At 49.7% G+C, this 21,578-nt stretch overlaps 2 protein-coding genes across 2 annotated transcripts; one reads left to right on the forward strand and one right to left on the reverse strand.

Moving 5' to 3' along the window:
* Positions 1 to 1,201: 1,201 nt before the first annotated feature.
* On the reverse strand, positions 1,202 to 17,309 carry LOC308671836 (adenosine deaminase domain-containing protein 2-like). The gene is made up of 19 exons (XM_081334319.1): positions 17,248 to 17,309; positions 16,808 to 16,913; positions 16,674 to 16,731; positions 16,488 to 16,555; positions 16,245 to 16,302; positions 13,114 to 13,178; positions 12,855 to 12,968; positions 11,775 to 11,823; positions 10,699 to 10,773; positions 10,464 to 10,623; positions 8,938 to 9,117; positions 7,158 to 7,226; positions 6,433 to 6,552; positions 4,962 to 5,100; positions 4,240 to 4,404; positions 3,938 to 4,152; positions 3,596 to 3,827; positions 2,042 to 2,174; positions 1,202 to 1,417 (listed from the first exon to the last, which is right to left on the reverse strand). The coding sequence occupies exons 2-19, from the start codon at positions 16,909 to 16,911 to the stop codon at positions 1,307 to 1,309; spliced, it is 2,115 nt and encodes a 704-aa protein (XP_081190445.1). The 5' UTR covers positions 16,912 to 16,913; positions 17,248 to 17,309; the 3' UTR covers positions 1,202 to 1,306.
* Positions 17,310 to 18,212: 903 nt separating this feature from the next.
* Positions 18,213 to 21,556, forward strand: COX7A1 (cytochrome c oxidase subunit 7A1). The gene is made up of 4 exons (XM_081334210.1): positions 18,213 to 18,351; positions 19,676 to 19,762; positions 20,607 to 20,691; positions 21,406 to 21,556. The coding sequence occupies exons 1-4, from the start codon at positions 18,337 to 18,339 to the stop codon at positions 21,459 to 21,461; spliced, it is 243 nt and encodes an 80-aa protein (XP_081190336.1). The 5' UTR covers positions 18,213 to 18,336; the 3' UTR covers positions 21,462 to 21,556.
* Positions 21,557 to 21,578: the final 22 nt, after the last annotated feature.

Below are 21,578 nucleotides of genomic sequence, written 5' to 3' on the forward strand. Positions count from 1 at the left end.
AGTAACCTATGCTGTTGCCCTTGGCCCCTCTTAGCCATGTTGTATGTGTTCAATAAACCATTTCTCCCACACACGTCTCTAGGTCAGTAAGGAAGAAATCAGGGGGTCTCCCCTGGGTCTGCAGGAATGGGGCTGGATGGGAGGGTGAGAGGGCCTCGTGGGGGGGCATCCTGATTCAAGGTCATTCACCCCAAAGACTCTCCGCTGGGGCTGCTACAGGAATGAAGATGCTCCTGGTTTGCTTGTCATCCTCCCATCCAGGTGTTGAACATATCCACACCTGCTTGCTAAGCCCAGTTTGCTAAATTACGGTTTATTGAATGAAACACAACTGACAAAGAGTCTCACCATGTATCCAGACAAACCCAAACAATCCATACTTGGGCTAAGCGGGAACCCAAGCTGGGTCTCAGTGCTGGGCAGCATTTTGGAGCAAGACCCTCAATCTCTGACACCAACACTTTCTAAATTGGATGTTGGGCAGCCACGTCTGGTCTACAAAAACAGCAGCCGAGCAAACGTTATTTCCAAACAAGCAAAATAACATATATCTTTTTTAAAAAATCTGCATACATTGCAATTTCCTCAAGGGCGATTCTAAAAATTAACGGGGGTGGGTGAAACTAAGAAAACTGTAGCTTGCTTAAAACCAATTCTACATGCTTACTGTTAACTCTGAAGGAATAGAAGATTTCCATCTATGGAAGGTAATATACGTGAACATATTTCGTATAGATTTAAAAAAAAACATTCCACCCTCAACATCATTCAAAATTTGCTTTTGGGAAGTATCTGGATTCTCCCCAAAGTAGTGCAACTGTTTATTCGTGCTTTTCTGCTCTCACGTATTTGTGTGACTTTTTTCATGGGTTAACTGCCACCATCAGTGCAAAACGTAACAGATCTAGGTTCTAGATCAGGGATCTCCAGACTTGGCAACTTTAAGACTTGTGGACTTCAACTCCCAGAAGCTGGTTGGGGAATTCTAGGAATTGAAGTCCACAAGTCTTGAAGTTACCAAGTTTGGAGACTCCTGTTCTAGATAAATTCAGGGGTCTTGACTGAGAGTACAGCCTTCATTTCTGCTCACCAACACAGTTTCATCTCGTCTGAACATTAGGCCTGAGACCAAAATTGGAGTTAACCATACTTTCGGCTTGTTGAAACCAGCTACTTTTACAAGTCTTGAGTTGAAACTTACTAACATCAACAATCCCATAAGTTAGGGAACGAAATTGAGAAGAAGATCTTGCTTGAACTTGCTCCTATCCACTGGCTGGAGTGGTCTTCAGCCGCCTAGGCCAGTCTATCTGCAAAAACTGTCAACCAGCTGCTTTTGAGGCCACTTACTCAAACCCTGCACACTCAAGTAAGTGTATAGTTGGAGCTTTGCATCCTGGTAAGCTGTGGCTTGAACCTGAGTGAGGAAAAGAGAAGCCAAAGCTGAGCATGTCTTCAGGGTTTCTCCTAGACTCGAGTTCCTTAATTTGGTGACTTTAACAGCTGTGGACTTCCACTCCCAGAATTCCCCAGCCAGCATTAAAGTCTACACACCTTAAAAAAAATGCCAGCTGGGGAATTCTGGGACAGGAAGTCCACAGCTCTCAAAAGTTGCCAACTTTGAGGAACATGAGTCTAAGAGGAATAATAAGGAGATACTCAACGGGGTCCACCTATGTTGATCCAAGAAGCAAAAGACCACTGACTGGTGAAAATTGTACAAGCATTTTCTTAACCACGGTTTCTTGCATTAGGTCATCCAAAAGAGAGTAAGTCTACCTCTCTTAAAGTTACCAGGTTTGAGAAACATAGTCTAGGAGGAATGTTCAAGAGATACTCAACTTGGGGTCCACTTTCCTTAAATCAAGAAGAAAACAAAGGATCCACACTGATTGGAGACAACTGTACAGAACATTTGCTTAACCATGGTTTCTTGAATTAAGTCCCCCAAAGGTGGGATTGTGTGTACAGTGCGTTAAACCACAATCAAATAATTTCTGTGGGGACACTTGAAGAATGGAGATCAGATTGAGAGGTTCACCTTGGCTTCCTGATAGGTGGACAGCAACACCAGGTCCTCTCTCTTCATCTCCTGGGCCACCTTCCTGAAGGAATTCAACATGGCGGCCTTACAGAGCCGGCTAGGTTGGGATTCGCCTCCTGGATTTGCAATGCTGGGGGCGGGGAAAAAACAGAATTACAGAGTTGGAAGGGACCTTGAAGGTCTTCTAATCCAACCCCTTGCTCAAGCAGGAAACCCTCTAGCATTCCAGACAAATGGTTGTCCAATCTCCAACCTCAAGTATAGAGGACTTCAGTCAAGGGACAAAAACCAACTCTTGGTCCCATTCTTTTCCAATCCTATGGACCTTGGTATCGACAAAACCACAGGGATAGGAACACTGGATTGGACATAAGCTCATCAAAACCCAGCCCACGTCCTTCACAACTCCAGGCCTACAAAAAGAAAGATCTAAAACAAGGTCCAACACAACTCAGAAGCTTGTAGGCCTCTGTCACCTCCTGTTTGGGCTGATTTGCCAAAGTGATTCTTCACTTTGGCAGCTTTAAGATGTGTGGACTTCAACTCCCAGAATCCTGGGGAATTCTTGAAGTCCACCCATCATAAGCTGCCAAGCTGAAGGAACACTGGTCTAAAAGATGGCAGAACTGTGGAATTCTGAAAATCCAAACATCTCCATCTTGCTTTAATTGTCAACAGACACCCATGTCCTAAGTCAGGGGTAGGCAACCTTGGCTCTTTTATGACTCATGGACTTCAACTCCCAGGATTCCTGAGCCAGCTATGTCACTCTAAATTCATAAAAGAGCCAAGGTTGCCTACCCATGTCCTAAGTATTTAAGGGAGTAAGTAATTAAGTAAACATTTCCTGGAGAAACACACTGCTTGCAAGAATGGCTTTTGAGTTAGCCGATTTTTAGAATAACAGATCCCTGACTTCCTTGGATAACATGGCTTAGCCTGTGAGGGAATTGGGTTGTGATGGGTGTGCAGAATTTTTAACAGTGGGGTGTCGAAATAATATTGCCATAGAGTGCCTTCAGTTCACGTAGTATGCTAAGCCCAAGCCTGTATTAATCGTAGTTTGTTGAAAGGTACAATAGATCGTGTTAGAGCTAACATTGTAAAAAGTGGATTCCTACATGATCCAAATTCAAGTCAACTCCAAGTTAATCTCAAGTCAGTTTCAAATCAATGTCAAGTCAATTCCAAGTCAATCTCGTCAATTCCAAGTCAATCTCAAATCAGCCCCAAGTCAACCCTAAATCAATCTTGTCAATTTCAAGTCAATTTCATCAATTCCAGGTCAGTGTCAAATCAACCTCAACTCAACCCCAAGACAATCTCGACAATTCCAAGTGAATCTCAGATCAATCCCAAGTCAATCCTAAATCAATCTCGTCAATTCCAAGTCAATCTCCAATCACCCTAAATTTATCCCCAATTCAATCTCATCGATCCCACATCGATCCCAAACCAAACTCAACCACCCAGCCAACGCAGAAGAGCCTTGGTGTCCCCCAGCTGCCTGACACCACTGCCTCCCCCAGCCCTCAACTCCCCTCAACTCACTCCCTTTCTGCCTTCCCGACAGCTCCGTTCACACATTCCAGCATCTCGTCTCCTGCGCACCAGTTGAGACTCAGCGAGGCGCATTCTGACGAGCTGGGAGGGGCCACGGGGGGGCCTTCAAAGAGGTAGATCTTCTTGTGGCAGTACGGAGCAGGCAAGCCATCCCCCGGTCCCAGCTGAACCCGCTCGTTGATGATCTGATGGAGACCGTCACAGTTGGGATAAGGGTCAGCTGAAGACAGGTAAGTCCAAAAGCGAAAGGGACAGAAAACAGGGGTCAGGGCAACGCTCTACGGCTAATCCTTGACTTACGACTAGATGTCCAACGCATCCAATAATCACCTAGGACAATGCTGGTGATGTACACGGGGTGAAGGAAGTGGCTGAGCAGGGCCCCTTGGACCCCCAGGACGCTCCAGCGGGTCAGCTTGTCGCTGCCAGAGGCACAGTAGACGTGGCTGGACAGCATGGTGGGAGAGCAAAACGAGACCGACGTGAGCCGCCCTTTGACCCTGACGTGAAGGTCGGCCGAAGGGTTCGACTGCAACAAGCGGGTGCTGGAAGAAAGCAAGCGCAGCGGGGGGAGGTCAGCTCAGCGGAAAAGAGGGGGCAAACATTGGATCACTCACTCATTGGACACTCACTGGAGTTCCCTCACTGCTCCGTGTGGCATTTGGCCCAGGTAGAGGTGCAGGTGGCACCCGGGCTTCAATCTCAGGTGCCCCCCACCTTCGACCCAGCAAAAGATGCCTTCCTCGAGCGCGGCAGGATCCTGGCTGCAGCACAGCAGCAGCTGCTTGTAGAGGTACCTGAGCAGAATCAAAGGATGGGGTGAGCGTAGATTTGGGGGAGCTACTCAACGGGACCTCCCATTAAACAGGGACGGAAGCAGCCCAACTGCATCAAGGAGCTACAGGTAGTCCTCGACTTACAACAATTCGTTTAGTAACCAAAGTTACAACGGCGCTGAAAAAAGTAACTTAGAACCATTTCTCACATTTACGACCGTGGCAGCATCTCCAAGCTCACGTGATCCAAAGTCAGAGGCTCGGCAACTGACTGGTATTTATGTCGGTTGCACATCCCAGGGTCACGTGATCCCCTTTGGCGAACTTTCTGACAAGACAAGTCAACGGGGGAAGCCAGATTCACTTAACGACCGTGTTACTAACTCAGCACCTGCAGGGATTCACTTTAACAGCTGTGGCAATGGAGGTGCTAAAGCTGGGCCAAACTCACTTTGCGACAGTTGGGTTCGATTGCGGTCGTAAGCCGAGGGCTACCTGTGGAAGGGAGGCATCTCGGCCGGGGTCCCTCCCTCTCCCTTCCTCAAGTTCAGCTGTCCTTCGGGGGGGGGGGGGCTCACCTCATCAGGGCTCTGCGGGCCACCACCAGGCCGTGCAAGTCGTGGAGTCTGCGGCCATCAAACTCCATCCAGCCGCCATAGCAAAGGTCCCCCGTCCCCAGGGCCACCAGCTGGTACGTCTCTCGGCTGTTGGCCACCTCTTCAAAGCAGATTTTGTTTAGTTCATTTAGTGTGTGGCATCCACAGAGGTCAGGCAGTCACTGACACACAGCACTCGTAAGACACGTCACACGCACAGGCACAAATGTAAGTGTCAGAATCCGTTTATATCACATTCATAAATGTATGTTTAAAACATTATCCACACACCCCCCCTATGGATTCTGCCATCTCCCGAGGAAGGAGGAGCGCATGTGGATTCAGCCTGCCTTAGGTTATTTCAAAGGCCAAGGAAACCTTTTGAACTGGGGGGAACAAAAGGGAAGAAGGCATCTGGCTTGTGTCTTCATTTAATTCTGGAGAGGAAGAAGGCAATAACCATAAAGATTCCAAGTTCCTTTTTCTTTCCCACGAAAGGGATGACACGAAGTAGAAGGATGGGGGCTGACCAATTGGGGTTGAGGGAAGGGGGGTTGAACCGGGTACCCTTTATAAAATTTCAATTTGTAAAACAATCCTAAGTCCTGTCTTGTATTCCCACAACCAAGCATGTCCTAGTAAAGATTCCTTTTGGACTAGAACTGACTCCAAGAGTTTTTGTTTTCCTAAGACGTGGGTTGGGGTGGGTCCTGACAGTAAGTTTAAATAAAAGCATCAGCCTCTGCATGGACATGAAGTGTGGGGACGCGACAATAAACAGGATAAAACACTAAATTAGGGTAAAAAAAACCATGATAAAATTAGGGCGCTGTGGCGTCACGACAGGATAGATGCTCTACAGGGAGTCCTCGGCTTACGACCACCATTTTCTGTTGCCAAGCCAGACATTAGTTAAGTGTGCTTTGCCCCATGTTACGAACTTTCTTGCCACCATTGTTTAGTGAATCCCTGCAGTAGTTTAAGTTAGTCACATGGTCGTTAAGCGAATCTGGCTTGCCCCCCATTGACTTTATCAGAAGGTCGCAAAAAGGGATCACGGGGCCCCTGCAACCGTCACAAGTACATGCCAGTTGCCAAGCGTCCAAAATTTGATCATGTGACCTTGGGGATGCTGCAACGGTTGCGGGAAAAATGGTCCTTTTTTCAGCGCCATTGTAACTTCAGTCACTAAACGAATGGTTATAAGTCAAGGACTCTCCGTGGTTTAATATCCAAGGAAGCTAACCATCTAACTGCTTCTGGTGTGGCTTTTTCAGAGAAGAGAGAGGATCAGAGAAGACCCCGGGGGCTTCGTAGAGAGGAAACACTCTTAGAATCCACGGAATAGAGAAGGCGGACTTGGGCTGGCCCTGGGGGGGCCTGGCGTTGGGGCTGACCCTCTGGCCAGGAAGACCCAAGATGGGCCACCTTCCAAAACTAAAGCGGGACTTACCTCGCTCCAGAATGAACGCCGCCAGGTTGCCCAAACAGTCGTGGTAGGCTGGCTGCTTCTCGAGAAGCATTTCACACAGGACTCTGGTGACGGTGGCACATCGCACTTGGTGGAAGGATTCTGGGGAAGGAAGGCCAGAAGATGGATCAGGCCGGACGGACACCTGCTTATTCCACCTGGTAGGTGGGGAGAGGTAGGTAGGGAGGAGGAGGAGTGTGGGGTCCTTGCTGCTCTCTGAGCTTGGTAGTTTTCTTGCAGACATTTCATGACCCAACTACATAACCTTATTAGTGCTAGCAGACAGTCAGTGTGGAGAGAGAGAGAGAGAGAGAGAGAGAGAGAGAGAGAGAGAGAGAGAGAGAGAAGGAGGAGGAGGAGGAGGAGGAGGAGGAGGAGGACTGGTTTTCTTGCAGACATTTCATGACCCAACTAGGTATCCTCATCAGTGCTAGCAAGGAGTGAGGCGTGGAGAGTGGAGAGAGAGGAATGTTACAGATTTTGCAAAGCTTCTAACAAGGAGAAAATATCAAGATTCCCTTGTAAATAATTACTGCACTGAGTGTTGATTATTGGGTTTTGGGTCCTGAGTTTGATTCCCCCATAACAGTGGTATGAAAGAGAGAACCATCCTGTTTTAAATCAGTTTTGCAAAACAATAAGCTGTTTGTACACACACACCCTGCACACATTTATTTATTTTCTTTATGTATTTGTTTGCCTCTCACCGCTGGGCTTCGAAGGGGGAGGCAGGGAGAGCTCAACCTCCGGGCCTGCCTTCTGGGCCAGAGCTGGACCTGAGGAGGAGACACGAGTGAGAATTTAATTTAATTTAATAATATTTATATACCGCCCTTCTCCCTGAGGACTCAGGGCGGTTCACAGGGCAGAATAAAATACTAAATACAAACGTTAAAACAAGATTAAATAATTGCCCATATTAAAACAGTTGGAATAAAATTCTAAAACACCAAGTTAAAATTAAAGCACAAAATTAAAAAACCCCACCAATCCCCATCAGGCTAGGCCGGCTTGAACAAACAGAAACGTCTTGAGATCGCGACGAAAGGAGCGAAGATCGGGCGCCATCCGGAGCTCTACCGGTAGCTGGTTCCACAGCTCAGGAGCGCCCACAGAGAAGGATCTCCCCCTGGGGGCCACCAATCGACATTCTCTGATCGGTGGCACCCTGAGGAGGCCCTCTCTGTGGGAACGCACAGGGCGCAGGGAGCTTGATGCCGGCAGCAGATGTTCCCTAAGGTACTCCGGCCCCATGCCATGAAGGGCTTTAAACACTGTTACCAGTACCTTGAATCTCACCCGGAAGACAACTGGCAACCAATGCAGCTCACGGAGCAGCGGTGTAACGTGGGAGTATCGGGAGACTCCCAACACAACTCTCGCGGCTGCATTCTGTACCAGTTGGAGCTTCCGGGTGGTCCTCAAGGGCAGCCCCATGTAGAGAGCGTTGCAGTAGTCCAGACGAGAGGACACGAGCGCATGAGTGACCGTGCACAAATCATCCCGGCTAAGATAGGGCCGCAACTGGCGCACCAGGCGAACCTGGGCGAAAGCCCCCCTAGTCACAGCTCCTATATGGTCTTCCAAGGTGAGCCGTGAATCTAGGAGGACTCCCAAGTTGCGAGCCCTATCTACGGGGGGTAATAGAAGCTGCCACCTCGGGCGAATAAAGTATAAAACAATAATGGTTAGCACTAACTTCGTTCCATGCTTTTGTATTTATGCTTTTTTTACGCCCAGAGTCACTTGGGGTAGGGGAGACAGGAAATTTCATTCAGGTAGTCCTCAACTTACAACCACAACGGAGTCCAAAATTTCCGTGGCTAAGGGAGACATTTGCTAAGTGACTTTTGATCCATTTTACCACCTTCCTTCCCACATTCGTTAAGTGAACCCCTGCAGACGTTAAGTGAGTCGCATGGTTGTTAAGTGAATCCAGCTTTCCCCATTGACTTTGCTTGTCAGAAGGTCACGAAAGGGACCCTGGGGAACGTCATAAATAGGAGTCAGTTGCCAAGCGTCTGACTGTTGATCCCGTGACCGTAAGGGGGGGGGACAGGGGTCATGAGTATCAAAAAAGGTCACAACTCACTTTTTTCAGCACTGTTGTAACTTTGAACGGTCACTAAATGAAATGTGGTAAGTTGAGGACTTACCTGTAATAAATATAATTCCCCGATATGGTGCCTTTTGTCAATGCGCCCATTCTTTTCCTTCTGCCTAAATGTTCAGCTTGGGGGGGGTGCAGCCCTCTGCCTAAGCCCCCCCCCCACACACACAAGGGGCCATTTCCAGCCCCTGCTTCCTCCTTTAAAATCCAGGATTCCTCAACCGGGCACGCTGCAACCCGGGACCCCTGCAGCAGGGTTCCCACGAGTTGGGGGTGCTGCATTCAAGCCTCCCCCCTACGCCGGTCTCCCTGCCCCCTGCCCTCGGAGACCCGCCTCCCGGACCCCATTTGCACCCAGCAAACGCCCCCCACCCCACCTCTCCCTGCAGCATCCCGAGAAGGGGACAGATCTTCCCGGGCGCCAGGTGGGACTTTCTCCTCCTTCCAGGGCCGGGGTCTCCGCCCTTTCCGGTAGGGGGGTGCAAAGCCCACTTCCCGGCAGTTTGCATCCTCCATTCCGTCTTTCTTTTTCCCCTTTCCTTTTCCTGGAAGCACCGCTTGCAGGCTGCAATTTCAGCAGGGCGGCGTTTAAACGGCAGGCGCGTGTTAGATGGGTGGACTTCAGCTCCCAGAATTCCCCAGCCAGGCGGTGGCTGCTGGGGGGGGGCAGGAGGGGGCCGCCCAGGGAGGAGCGCGTGCGGAGGGCGCCCGGTTGCAACAAGTGGCGGGAGCGGAGCCCGGGGAGGGCGTGTCTGGGGAGGGGCCTGACCACGCCCCTCCTTCCCCGGGAAGGGATCCCCCACGAGCCAATCAGGAGCCCGGAGCCTCCTCTTGCACAGCTAGGCGGCCGCGCCGACTGGAACCGACCGATCGTGATTGGGGAGGGGAGAAACCTGGAGTTGGGTGGATTTCCGAAATTCTGTTTGCAAGCTATCCTGAACATTTTGTGGATTTAGAAACAAAAACTATCAAGAATAGGGTTCTCGGGAGGCCTTTAAGAAAGCAGCACATTTTCCCCGCCCCAGAAAAGAGACCAGATATTTATTAAAGTGTTTATTAGATCCACCTATTCCAGTTTTACTCTGCTAAGCCATGCTTCTTTGCCATATTCCTCAGGATTGGAAGAATTGCTCATTTTCATGTTTAAATAAAATAAAAGTGTGAAAAATCACCCACAACTTCTGGTGGCAAGCTGTTCCGCTGGTTAATTGTTCTCACTGTCCCGAGAAATTTCTCCTTAATTCCAAGTTGCTTCTCTCCTTGATTTTTCAGTGCAGTTGTAACTTTGAACTAAATGAACTGTTGTTGAGGGCTGCCTGCACCGTCAAACTATTTAAGGAAGGTTTTTTTACTTACATCATAACTGCTTGCAGCTACTCCTGGACTTAAAACCGTTTTTTTTGTTTTTTTTAATCTCATTTATATCCCGCCCTTCTCCAAAGACTCAGGGCGGCCTACAATCTTAAGAAGCACAAATCAATGTGCTTAGCAGTAGCCTTCATTCTATGTATATGCCTGCTTATTAGGGCTTACACACACCCCAAGCGGCATTATTACAAAGTCAGCTTAATTGCCCCCAACAATCTGGGTCCTCATTTTACCTACCTCGGAAGGATGGAAGGCTGAGTCAACCTTGAGCCTGGTGGGACTCGAACCTGCACTAATGGCAGGCAGCTGGTGTTACTTAAGGGGGCATTAGCCCACTGCGCCACCAAGGCTCCTTCGTTTGTTTGGTGACCGTTCAAAGTTTAACACCTGGGTTGTTCAAACCCTCCAAACTTTGGTGGAGGAAGAAGAAATGGACGGATGGCTGTCTGGAGACACCCCGGCTGAGGATGATGGGCTTCCTTCCTTGCTCTCCCTCGCCTCCAGTTGATCTCTCTGCCAGCCTGGGATCATGGGCAGGGGTGGTGGGGGTCCTTCTGATTGGGAGGGGCGTAAAATATCCCACCCTGAGCCTTGCAGGGCTGGTAGGGGGAGATGCCCACGGGGGGGTCTGCCACGCAGCCCCTGGAGAAATTGCTGAACAGGGAAACTTTGATCTGGACCAGCATCTGTCGCCCCTGCGGACACAGAGACGAGAGTCAGGCGGGTCGCGGTGGAAGAGGCCCGCACTGCAGGGAGGGTAGCAAACCCACCTGCCCATCCGTCACGCACTGCAACTGGTATTGGGGTCCCAGGAGGGGCTCCAGGGCGTCCAAGAAGGAGCTGAGCTGGGGAGAAGAGACCGTGGAAAGAGGGAGGGGGGGTCAGGGAAGAGAGTCCTAGCAATTCTGGGGGTGGGGACCCCAACAGCCCCCTTGCATCTTGGAAACCCACCCACAGACCCAGTTGAGTTGAAAGGTTCTGCCCAGCATTACGACACCATGTAGCCCTTGTTTTACGACCACAATTAAGGCCCACATTTCTATTGCTAAGCAAGACGCTTCTTAAGTGAGTTTTGCCCCATTTTACGACCTTTCTAGCCACAGTTGTTAAATGAATCACTGCAGTTGTAAAGTTAGTAACTGGGTCATTAAGTGAATCCATCTTCCCTGTTGACTTTGCTTCTCAGAAGGTCACAAAAGGGGATCACGTGACCCCGTGAATAGTGCAACCATCATAAGTATGAGTCAGGTATCAAGCATCCAAATGTTGAACACAGGACCTTGGGGATGCTGCAACGGTCGCAAGTGTGAAAAATGGTCATAATTTTTTCAGTACAGTTGTAACTTTGAATGGTCACTTAATGAATGGTTGTAAATCAAGGATTGCCTGTATAGTATACAGGTAGTATGTAGTACAGTACGCATATACAATATAGCAGAGGTCTTCAAACTTGGCAACTTTAAGACTTGTAGAGTGCAAAGTTGAAGTCCACAAGTCTTAAAGTTGCCAGGTTTGAAGACCCCTGGTATATAGTATATACTGGTACTCCTCAACTTACAAAGCTTAGTTTAGTGACTGAAATTACAGCAGACTGGGGAAAAAGTGCATTATGTTTGCTCCTCACACTTATGACCATGGCAGCACCCCACATAGTCGGGGGATCAAAATTTGGGTGCTTGGCACACAGCCTGGTTGCCAAATCTCAAGGTCATGTGATCACCCTTTGCGACTTTTCCAGCTGCTTCCAACAGCAAAGTTAACCAAGTGATTCAAACAAGAGACTATCGCGGCCATATTCGGCAGACACTCAATTCTTGGGAAGTGAAGGGGGAAAAAACACAGGTACCTGGTAACTCTGCCTGCAGGTGGGAATAATCTCAGCCTTTTCAAACGCCCTGCAGTTAAAAAAAATGGAAGCAAAACAGTCTTAATTCATGAAAAGGCAGAATAATTTTGGCTTTATTTGAGATTTATTTTAAAACTGGACCGTGCAAGTTAATCCTCTTTAAGGCTGAGATTCCTAATTCAGCTGGACTGAACCATCTTCTCCCTGAGGGGGCAACTCCTTTGGGCTGATCTTATTTATTTAATCTTATCTAATAATCAAATATGTGCAGTCCAGCTCAACTCCAAGGGGTAACAAGGCATAATTTGATATTGTATATTGCCCAGAATCGTTGCACTCAAGATGTGCAGCAAATAGATTAATAATAAACAAAATAATTTGAGGCCTATTGACTCTATGCGTCCCGGTTGGCATATGCTGTGAACACCTGATTTGCATAACTGTGATTTCCTGAACAAACCAAGATGGGCTGGAATCTTACAGCTCGCTCTTCTAAAAGCAAGCAAACCATCTTCTCCTTGATAGGATGAATGAATCTGGCCCTTTACGGTTGCAGGACCAACATTTCCAGTTAAGTCACCTTTTATTATTTCTGGGTTAAGAGATGGAACCGGAAGCGAGCCCAGATTTAAACATTTAAACAAACCGAAGGCAGGACAAAACACAACGGATGGAAGCTAATCAAGGAGAAAAGCAAGCTAGAACTAAGGAGAAACTTCCTGACAGAACAATTAACCAGTGGAACAGCTTGCCACCAGAAGTTGTGGGTGCTCCATCACTGGAAGCTTTTTTTTTTATTGAAAAGTTTTAGAGTACATTTTATCTTTAACAATCCCCCCCTTTTAAGAAGCTTTTAAGAACACATTAGACAACACTTATCTGAATTGGCATAGGGTGTCCTGCTTGAGCAGGGGGTTGGACTAGAAGACCTCTAAGGTCCCTTCCAACCTTGCTATTATGTTATTTCCTCCTTCCAGAGTAACTGGACAGTTTTCCCTTAGAGAAGCTACTTTAAATTTCTGCTTCAAGTTCCCATAAAAATCGGGGGTCCCCCTTGCCCCCCCTTTTTTTCTGGCTCACCTGTCAATACTGTATTTGGTGTGCAGGAAAAGCGCAGCCCCAAAGAATTTATTCGGGCTGTTCAGGGTTTCGATGCAGCCAGCACAAGTTCCATGTTTTCTCCATTCTTTCTCCCTGGGGGAGAAACAAACCACGCTTTGGTTAATATGGAATATTTCTAGACCTAGAGGTAGTCCTTGACTTATGACTGTTTGTTTAGTGACTGTTTGAAGTTACAGCACTGTTGGAAAAAAATGTCTTCCCCAAAAAAGTGTTTTACCAAAACTGGAAGTTGCTCAGATTGGTGAAAGTTGGCCAGTGACGGTCCAGTTGGGGCACCAGGTTCTGCAAGAAGGAAAAGCGACAGTTGACTTGAGACATCAGCCAGAGGTTGTGTCAGAATAACAGAGTTGGAAGGGACTAAGGTGGTCTTCTAGTCCAATCCCCTGCTTGAGCAGCAGACCCTGGGCTGGGGGTGTCTAACCTTGGCAACTTTTAAGACCTGTGGACTTCAACTCCCAGAATCCCCCAGTTCTGTGAGTTGAAATCCATAAGTTGTAAAATTGTCAACATTAGACACTCCTGTTCTATGCCATTCTGGACAAATAGCTGTCCAGTCTCTTGTTAAAAGCCTCCAGTGATGGAGCACTCAATATGATGTGGACAGGATCATGGGGAGACTGAGCACCACCACCTGTTTGTTGGATCTGTGCCCCTCCTGGCTAGCTTATGCGGCTCGGGAGGGAACACGAGGCTGGTTCCATGCAGTAATAACTGCTTCTTTGAAGGAGGGTGTCTTTCCTGCCGCCTTGAAGGAGGCGGTGGTGAGACCCCTTCTCAAGAAGCCTGCTTTGGACCCAGCTGCTTTAAACAACTATCGTCCAGTCTCCAACCTTCGCTTTCTGGCGAAGGTTGTTGAGAGTGTGGTGGCGCATCAGCTCCCTCTGTTCCTGGAGGAAACTGATTATCTGGACCCGTACCAATCGGGCTTCAGGCCCGGACACAGCACGGAGACGGCATTGGTCGCGCTGGTGAATGATCTCTGGAGGGCAAGGGACAGGGGTTGCTCCTCTGTCCTGGTCCTATTAGATCTCTCAGCGGCTTTCGATACCATCGACCATGGTATCCTGCTGCGGCGTCTCAGGGGGTTGGGAGTGGGAGGCACCGTTCTACGGTGGTTCTCCTCCTACCTTCAGGGCCGCTCGCAGTCGGTGTTGACGGGAGGGCAGAGATCCGCCCCGAGGCCTCTCATTTGTGGAGTTCCTCAGGGGTCGGTTCTCTCGCCTCTCCTGTTCAACGTCTATATGAAGCCGCTGGGCGAGATCATTCGTGGTTTCGGGGTGGGGTATCACCAGTACGCTGATGATACCCAACTTTTTCTTTCCACCCCGAACCAACCCAGTGATGCCCTCTCTGTGATGTCCCGGTGCCTGGAGGCGGTTCAGGTCTGGATGGGGAGAAACAGGCTTCGTCTCAATCCCGCCAAGACTGAGTGGCTGTGCATATCGGCATGTCGGGTTAACCAAGTTATTCCACCTCTAACGATGGGGGGTGAGGTGTTACCCCCCGTTGATAGGGCTCGCAACTTGGGCGTCCTCCTGGATTCACGGCTCAATTTTGAAGATCACATAGGAGCCGTGACCAGGGGGGCTTTTGCACAGGTTCGCCTGGTGCGCCAGTTGCGTCCCTATCTGGACCGAGATGCCCTACGCACAGTTACTCATGCGCTTGTGACCTCCCGTTTGGACTACTGTAACGCTCTCTACATGGGGCTGCCCTTGAAGACCACTCGGAGGCTTCAACTGGTGCAGAATGTGGCCGCGCGAGTTGTAATGGGGGTTTCCCGATACTCCCATGTAACACCTCTACTCCGCGAGCTGCATTGGCTTCCGGTTGCCCTCCGGGTGAAATTCAAGGTGCTGGTTATTACCTATAAAGCCCTACATGGCCTGGGTCCGGGGTATTTGAGGGAACACCTGCTGCCGGCTTCAAACGCCCTTCGCCCAGTGCGCTCCCACAGGGAGGGTCTGCTCAGGGTTCCGCCGGTAAGAGATTGCCGGCGGGTGACACCCACGGATAGGGCCTTGTCAGTGGGAGCGCCTGCCCTCTGGAACCAGCTGCCGGTGGAGCTGAGGACTGCCCCCGACCTCCGATCATTCCGCCGGGGCCTGAAGACCTGGCTCTTTGAGCTCTCGGGCCCAGGCTGAGGAGAAAATTATTTTAATTGGGGTTTTTAATAGCACAGGGTTGATTTAATATTTTTTAACTTGGCTTTTAACTTTTGTATGTTCGATTTTTAGCTCCCTGTAAACCGCCCTGAGTCCTCAGGTTAAGGGCGGTATATAAATGCAATAAAATAAAATAAAAATAAAATAAATATTTCTGGTGGCAAGTTGTTCCACTGGTTAATTCTTCTCACCATTAGGAAGTTTCTCTTTAGTTCCAGGTTGCTTCTCTCCTTGATTAGTTTCCATCCCTTGCTTCTTGTCCTGCCTTCTGGCCCTTTGGAGAATAGGCTGGCCCCCACCCCCCCTCTGTCTTTGTGGCAGCCCCTCAAATATTGGAAGACTGTTCTTATGTCACCCCTGGTCCTTCTTTTCATTAAACTAGGCAGACCCAATTCCTGCAACTGTTAATGGCATGTTTTAGCCTCTGGGCCCTTAATCATCTTAGTTGTTCTGTGTGTGTCATATTAGGGGGCGGGAGAGTCACACTCACACACACAAACACACACACCAGTTTTGTAGATCCTATTTTCGCTTTTGGCTTGACCTGTAAGGTCCTGATCCACTCTGTATGTGTATCAGCAGCCAGAGGGAGAAGTAGCTCTACCAGTTGCGTTAAGTCAACATTCGGTTGGTTTAGTTGAATACAGGCAGTCCTTGACTTATGACACAGTGGAGCCCAAAATTTATGTTGCTAAGCGAGACAGTTGTTAGGTGACCTTTGCCCCGTTTTACGACCTTTCTTGTCACAGCTGTTATTTATTATTATTTATTTTATTATTTAAGTGAATCACTGCAGCCGTTAAGTTAGTAACGTGGTTGCTAAATGAACCTGGCTTCCCTTTTGATTTTGCTTGTCCGAAGGTCACAAAAGGGGGTCACAGGACCCTGGGACGCCGTGACCATCATAAATATCAATCATTTGTTGAGCATCAGAATTTTGATCAGGTGACGCTGGGGAGGCTGCAATGGTCATAAGTGTGAAAAACGGTCGTAAGTCCCTTTTTCAGTGCTATTGTAACTCGGTCACTAGGCAAACTCGTGGAGGACTGCCTGTAAGCTACAACATGCAAAGCCCACCCCGGGTCATTTGACAAGAGGACCCAGCCCAAGAGCGAGACTACAATACCAATGGACTACAATAACAATGAAGCATTTGACTCCCCTAGGAGAGAGGTTTACAGACCGTCAGGTCGGAAGGGAAGAGAGGCCAGTAGGGACAGCATTCCTGGATGTTGCTCGGCCTGTGGGGAGAAAGGGGGAGGGCCGTTACACCAAAGGTAGGAACCCCTTTCTCAGCTTCCCTTCTCGGGAAAACTCCGTTTCCCAGGGTGCCCTCGGTGGGAGCCACCAGGGTCAAAACGGGGTTGGAAGAGGGATCGGGGTTGCAGGAAAGGCGCATGTTTTGTTCCAGACGGGAGCGGCTCACCATAATCCATGGATGGTCCAGTTCTCTGCCTTCTCGGACATGACGCACTCAAAGGTGCTCGGCAGAGACTTTGAGCAAAAGAGGAAAAGAAATGACCGCGTGAAGGCCTTGAGGAGCCCCTCTTTGCATGGGGCGATGCGTTGAACCCCTCTCCCTCCTCAGAAGAAAAACTGGCGGTCCACTCACCACGCAGAAGGAGCCGGGCCACATCTGGACGAAGATCAGGCATTCCCAAGGACGGAGCCTGCGGGAAAAGTCAACCGCTTGATCACTCTGCCTTGGGCTCCCCAGCCCTCACCCGTGCGAGACGTCCCACCTACCTGGAGTGGTTTTTCTCCGACCACCCCGACAGCTTCTCGGAGCTCAAGAGGTACAAGAAAGAGCCGGTCCAGAGGAAGCCCAGCATGGCCCAGCTCAGCGGCATGTCTGCAAGCCAAGGGGAAGGGGGTCAGAGGAGGCCTGGTCATTTCCTTGCGTCCCATTGAGCCAGAAGCCTCGTGTTCTTCCGAGGCTCAGGAGGAGCGTTTTGCCTCCAAGGACAGAGCCAAGAAGGGGGTCGAGTGGATGAGAAGTCCCAGGTTCCTGGTAGAACCTCGACTTTGCGGCAGAAAATTCCAGATTCGGTTGCTGAAGTCTTTATGGAAAGTTAGAGAGTGTCCGAAATGCCAGAGGACTTCTGGACCAGGCTGCAGCTCCTCGGTTCCCCTCTTGGTCGAGGTTGACCTTCCCTTCCACCACACCGTCACAGAGAGGAACGTACCTGATACCTCCACCTCTGTCCCCTGCAAGATGCAGCCACCCGCCTACTCTGCAAGGAGAAGCATCCAGCCGCTTTCACTTCTGCCTGTGGGGGGAGGAAGAAGGGTTCAGCCGTGACCCAGCCCGGCCCCCTGAGGCCTCACACCCTCCTGAAATGAAGGTGGGAGAAGTAGAGGCAGACCTCACCCTTTCACAGGACTACTCAGGGCCCAATTTCTCCACCTTGGCCGCTGGAAAGTGGACGGACTTCAACCCCCAGAATTCCCCAGTCAGCAGGACAGTGATGAAAGTGAGGATTCCTTTAATCCAGAGTTAAATGCAGAAATATTCCCTTTTAACCACAGTGTGATTTGTTTCTCTCGACTTGCTTGCAAGTGCAGAAAGTCACATCAGCAAATGCCCAGCTGTTGACTGCGGTCCCTCAAAGCAAAATGCAGTTCATGTAATGATCCAAAGAATAGCAGGAGCTGGAAGGGCCCTTGGAGGTCATCTAGTCCTACCCCTTGCTTTAGCAGGAAACCCTATGGCAGGGGTGTCCAACCTTGGCCACTTTAAGAGCTGTGGACTTCAACTCCCAGAATTCCCCAGCTAGCATGCACTGGCTGGGGAATTCTGGGAGTTGAAGTCCACAGGTCTTAAAGTGGCCACCTTCGGAGACCCCTGCTCTGGGCAGGGAATTCTGGGAGTTGAAGTCCACAAATTTTAAAGCTACCAAGTTTGGACACCTTTACTCCCTATCATTCCAAGACAAATGGCTGTCCAGTCTCTTCTCGAAAACCTCCAGCGATGGAGCACCCCCAACTTCTGCAGGCCAGCTGGTTAATTGGGGCAGGGTCTTTAAATCTGGTATCAAGGGGAGAGGATCCCCCTTGCTCTCCCCAGCTCCCCCTTCGGATTGGGGGGGGTGCTCAGTTGCTACTAGTATTTTGACCTTCCCAGCTTGCCTTAGTCCTGGCATCTGGTCAAGCCAGCTGTCTCCACCCCCTCAGCTGTTTTGCCACTAGGAGTAGTATCCTTGGACAATCCCCTGCAAAGGACGAGGCCTACTCGAGCGAAAGAGTAAACCAGAGAGAAGCAGACACAGGAGAAAATGAGATCCCTGCTGGTAAAAACAGGAAAAAAAATTGGGGGGGGGGAATGGCTAATTGGAGCCCCTTCCCCCTGGGTGGCTCAGGGCTGCTTCTCAGCTGTTGAGCAAACAACGTGCCCTTTGTGCAATTCACACAAACAAAGTTTTGGAGGGGTAACAGGTCTCTGCTCGGCTAAGGGCTGGTGGGAGGCCAGACAGCTGGCAACATCTGCCGATGGGAAGAAAGACATTTCAATTCTGCTTTTCGGTTCCCCAGGGGGGAAAAAAGAACCAGGAAACGCAAGTGGGTGGGAGCATTTTGCACTTATTTACTTACAAAAGCAGAAATTGGAAAGCATTGTGGGTTGCAGCTGATTCGGTTGAATCCTTTGACGCTAAGTTCCTTTTAGGTTTTTTGGAGGGTTTGTGATTTCCCTGCAAGCTTAGTTAGTTTCCTTTCCCACAACCTCCCCCCCCCCCCGAGGAGGAGGCAGGGTGTTCTACCCTTCACACACCCCTGTGCCCACAAAAGAAGAGAAACTACACAGGCAGTTGTGAATGAATCACAAATTGTTCCTGTGGCCACATTTTTTTTTGAACCCGAGAAGGTATGGAAAGCAAATGAATTTTATTTTATTTTTTTGCTAGGGCCCCTAACTCAAGGGGCTGCCCCCCTTTGCTCCCCAAACGGCTTTTTCTGTCTCAGATGCTTGTGAAAGAGCCAGATTTGGGGCAGGGGGAGGCATTGGGGTGTTGGGAAAGTAAATGGGGGGACATAATAATAATATGGGGTAGATTGTGGGTGGGTCTGCCGTCAGGGGCTGGAAACTGGCCTCTGAGTCTGCTTTGTAGGGTAAACTTAGCTGGCACCCACCGAATGACAGGGATCAATACTGGTAGCGCTCAACTTACGATCTGTTGCTAAGTGAGACACTTAAGTGAGTTTTGCCCCGTTTTACAACCTTCCTCGCCCCAGTCATTAAGCGAATCATGGCAGTAGTTGTTAGTAACACGGTTGTTAAGTGAAACTGGCTTCCCCATTGACTTTGCTCATCAGAAGGTTGCACAAAGGTGACCCCGGGATACGGCCACCATCATAAGTATGAGTCAGGGCCGAAGATCCACCAATTTTGATCGCCTGACCCCAGGGGTGCCGCAGTGGTTGTGTGAAAACTGTCATGAGTCCCTTTTTTCCGTGCCGTTGTAACTTTGGTCACTAAATGAACTGTCGTAAGTCGAGGACGGCTTGTACTGCCCACAATTTCTCCTTGCTGGATTTGTAAAAAAAAAAAGAAAAGAGAGAGAGAGAGAGAGAGTTTTTTTTGGGGGGGAAATCTTTATTATAGCTTATTTTGCTTAGGTGACTCGCTTACAATCCCTCCGATGCTTCATGACTTCGGCCCGGCAAATGGGAAACAAAGTCCCTGAATTCCAGAAGATCTTCCAGGTGAGACGTTGGCCGCATCCCGACAACCTTTGTGACCCCGTTAGCAGCTGCGACGCTCTCAGCCGGAGCGCCAGGAGCCTGAGCAAGTAGGACCTGGGAGCCAGCGATGAAAGCCCCGCCCCTTTTCCACCGGCATTGCGCCTGTCACATCAGAACGTCCGTTGCTGAGCAAGGCAGTTAAGTGTGTCCTTTTTTCAAGGCAGTTGTTAAGTGTGTCCTTTTTTCAAGGCAGTTGTTAAGCAAATCCATGCCATTGTTAAGTTGTTAAGCAAATCTGGCTTCCCCCATTGTCTTTGCTTGTTGCAATCCGGCTCGCAAGGTTGCAAGTGGCAATGGCACACTTCTGGGAAGCTGCAACTCTCTGGGTTTTGTGCCTAAGGTGGGACTAGAGCTCACCGTCTCCAGGTGATTGCCCTGAAGTCACCCAACTGGCTTCCATGCCTAAGGTGGGACTAGAACTCACCATTTCCAGGTGATTGGCCTGAAGTCACCCAGCCGGCTTTCATGCCTAAGGCGAAACTAGAACTCACCATCTCCCAGCTGCCTTTCATGCCTAAGGCAGGACCAGAATTCACCGTCTTTGGCTGATTGGCCCAAAGTCACCCAGCCGAATTTCATGGCCAAGACAGAACTAGAACTCACTGTTGCCTGGTTTCTGGTGTGGCGCTTTAACCACTAGACCAGACTGGTTCCAGGTCTATTTTAGGGCTACTCAGCAGACCAGGAGCGGTTGGGACAGCCATAACTCTGCTCCTCACAGCCGGGCCTTCTTGACCTGAGCCCTTTTAAGGGGTGCAGACATCCACTAATTAAGGGGGGGGGTCTTTTGTGCCCACCACCCCAGGCGGACAACGACTTGCCAGTGCACCTGAAAAGGGGGATATCTGATATGTTGATGTATCGCGCCACCATGGTCCTTGCAGCGGGGGGTGAGTGAAGTCGACCCTTACCCATCTGGACTTTGGGTGCCGAAAGGCAGGGGGGCTGCAGAGGGGTGAGCGGGTGGTCTGAAAAGCAACAAGGGTTCACATGAAAGCAACAATGGCGTCAACTGACAGCAGACTTTTATGGGTAACATACATACACACGGACCCACAAACAATACTCGGTGACAGAAACCCACCTCACACACACCCCAATTCAAGGGTGGGGGTAGGGAGTCCCCATGGAGGTTGTTCTCCCCAGCTTCTCTGGGGTCCAGCCGGATGAACTAAGCAGCCAAATCGCCGGTACACCTCGCTTTACGGCCACAACGGGGCCAAAAATAGCCATTGCTAAGCAAGGCTGTTGCTAAGCGATTTGTGCTCCATTTTACGATTCCTTTTGCTACGGATGTTAAGCGAATCACTTCAGTTGTGTCATGAACCATGCGATCATTAAGCGAATCTGGCGTTCCCCACTGACTTAGCTGGTCAGTAGCTGGCTGGGAAGTTTACAAATGGTGAGGACACGATCCCAGGGATGCTGCAACTGTTACAAACGCGAGTCAGTTGCCAAGCACCCAAATTTTGATCATGTGACCAGGGGGTCATAAGTGTGAAAAGCGGCCGTTAGTCACATTTCTCAGTGCTGTTGCACCTCACTAAAATAGGTTTAAGTCGAGGATCACCTGGAATTAACTGTTTCTAAACATTTCTCTCCAGGCACTGGCTATGCGCTCTATTGCATTTATCACCTTGGAAAAATCAAGAAGCAATGAGAAGGAAGCCGGGAATGCCAGCCCCCCACCCTATCCCACTCCACCCACCCACCCACCCCTGGCTGCGGCTCCTGTGTGGAAAACTCCGGGAGCAGATAAGATCAATTTGGGGGCGCT

Source organism: Vipera berus (genome assembly GCF_964194415.1).
Source record: "Vipera berus genome assembly, chromosome: 9".
Classification (NCBI taxonomy): Eukaryota; Metazoa; Chordata; class Lepidosauria; order Squamata; family Viperidae; genus Vipera; species Vipera berus.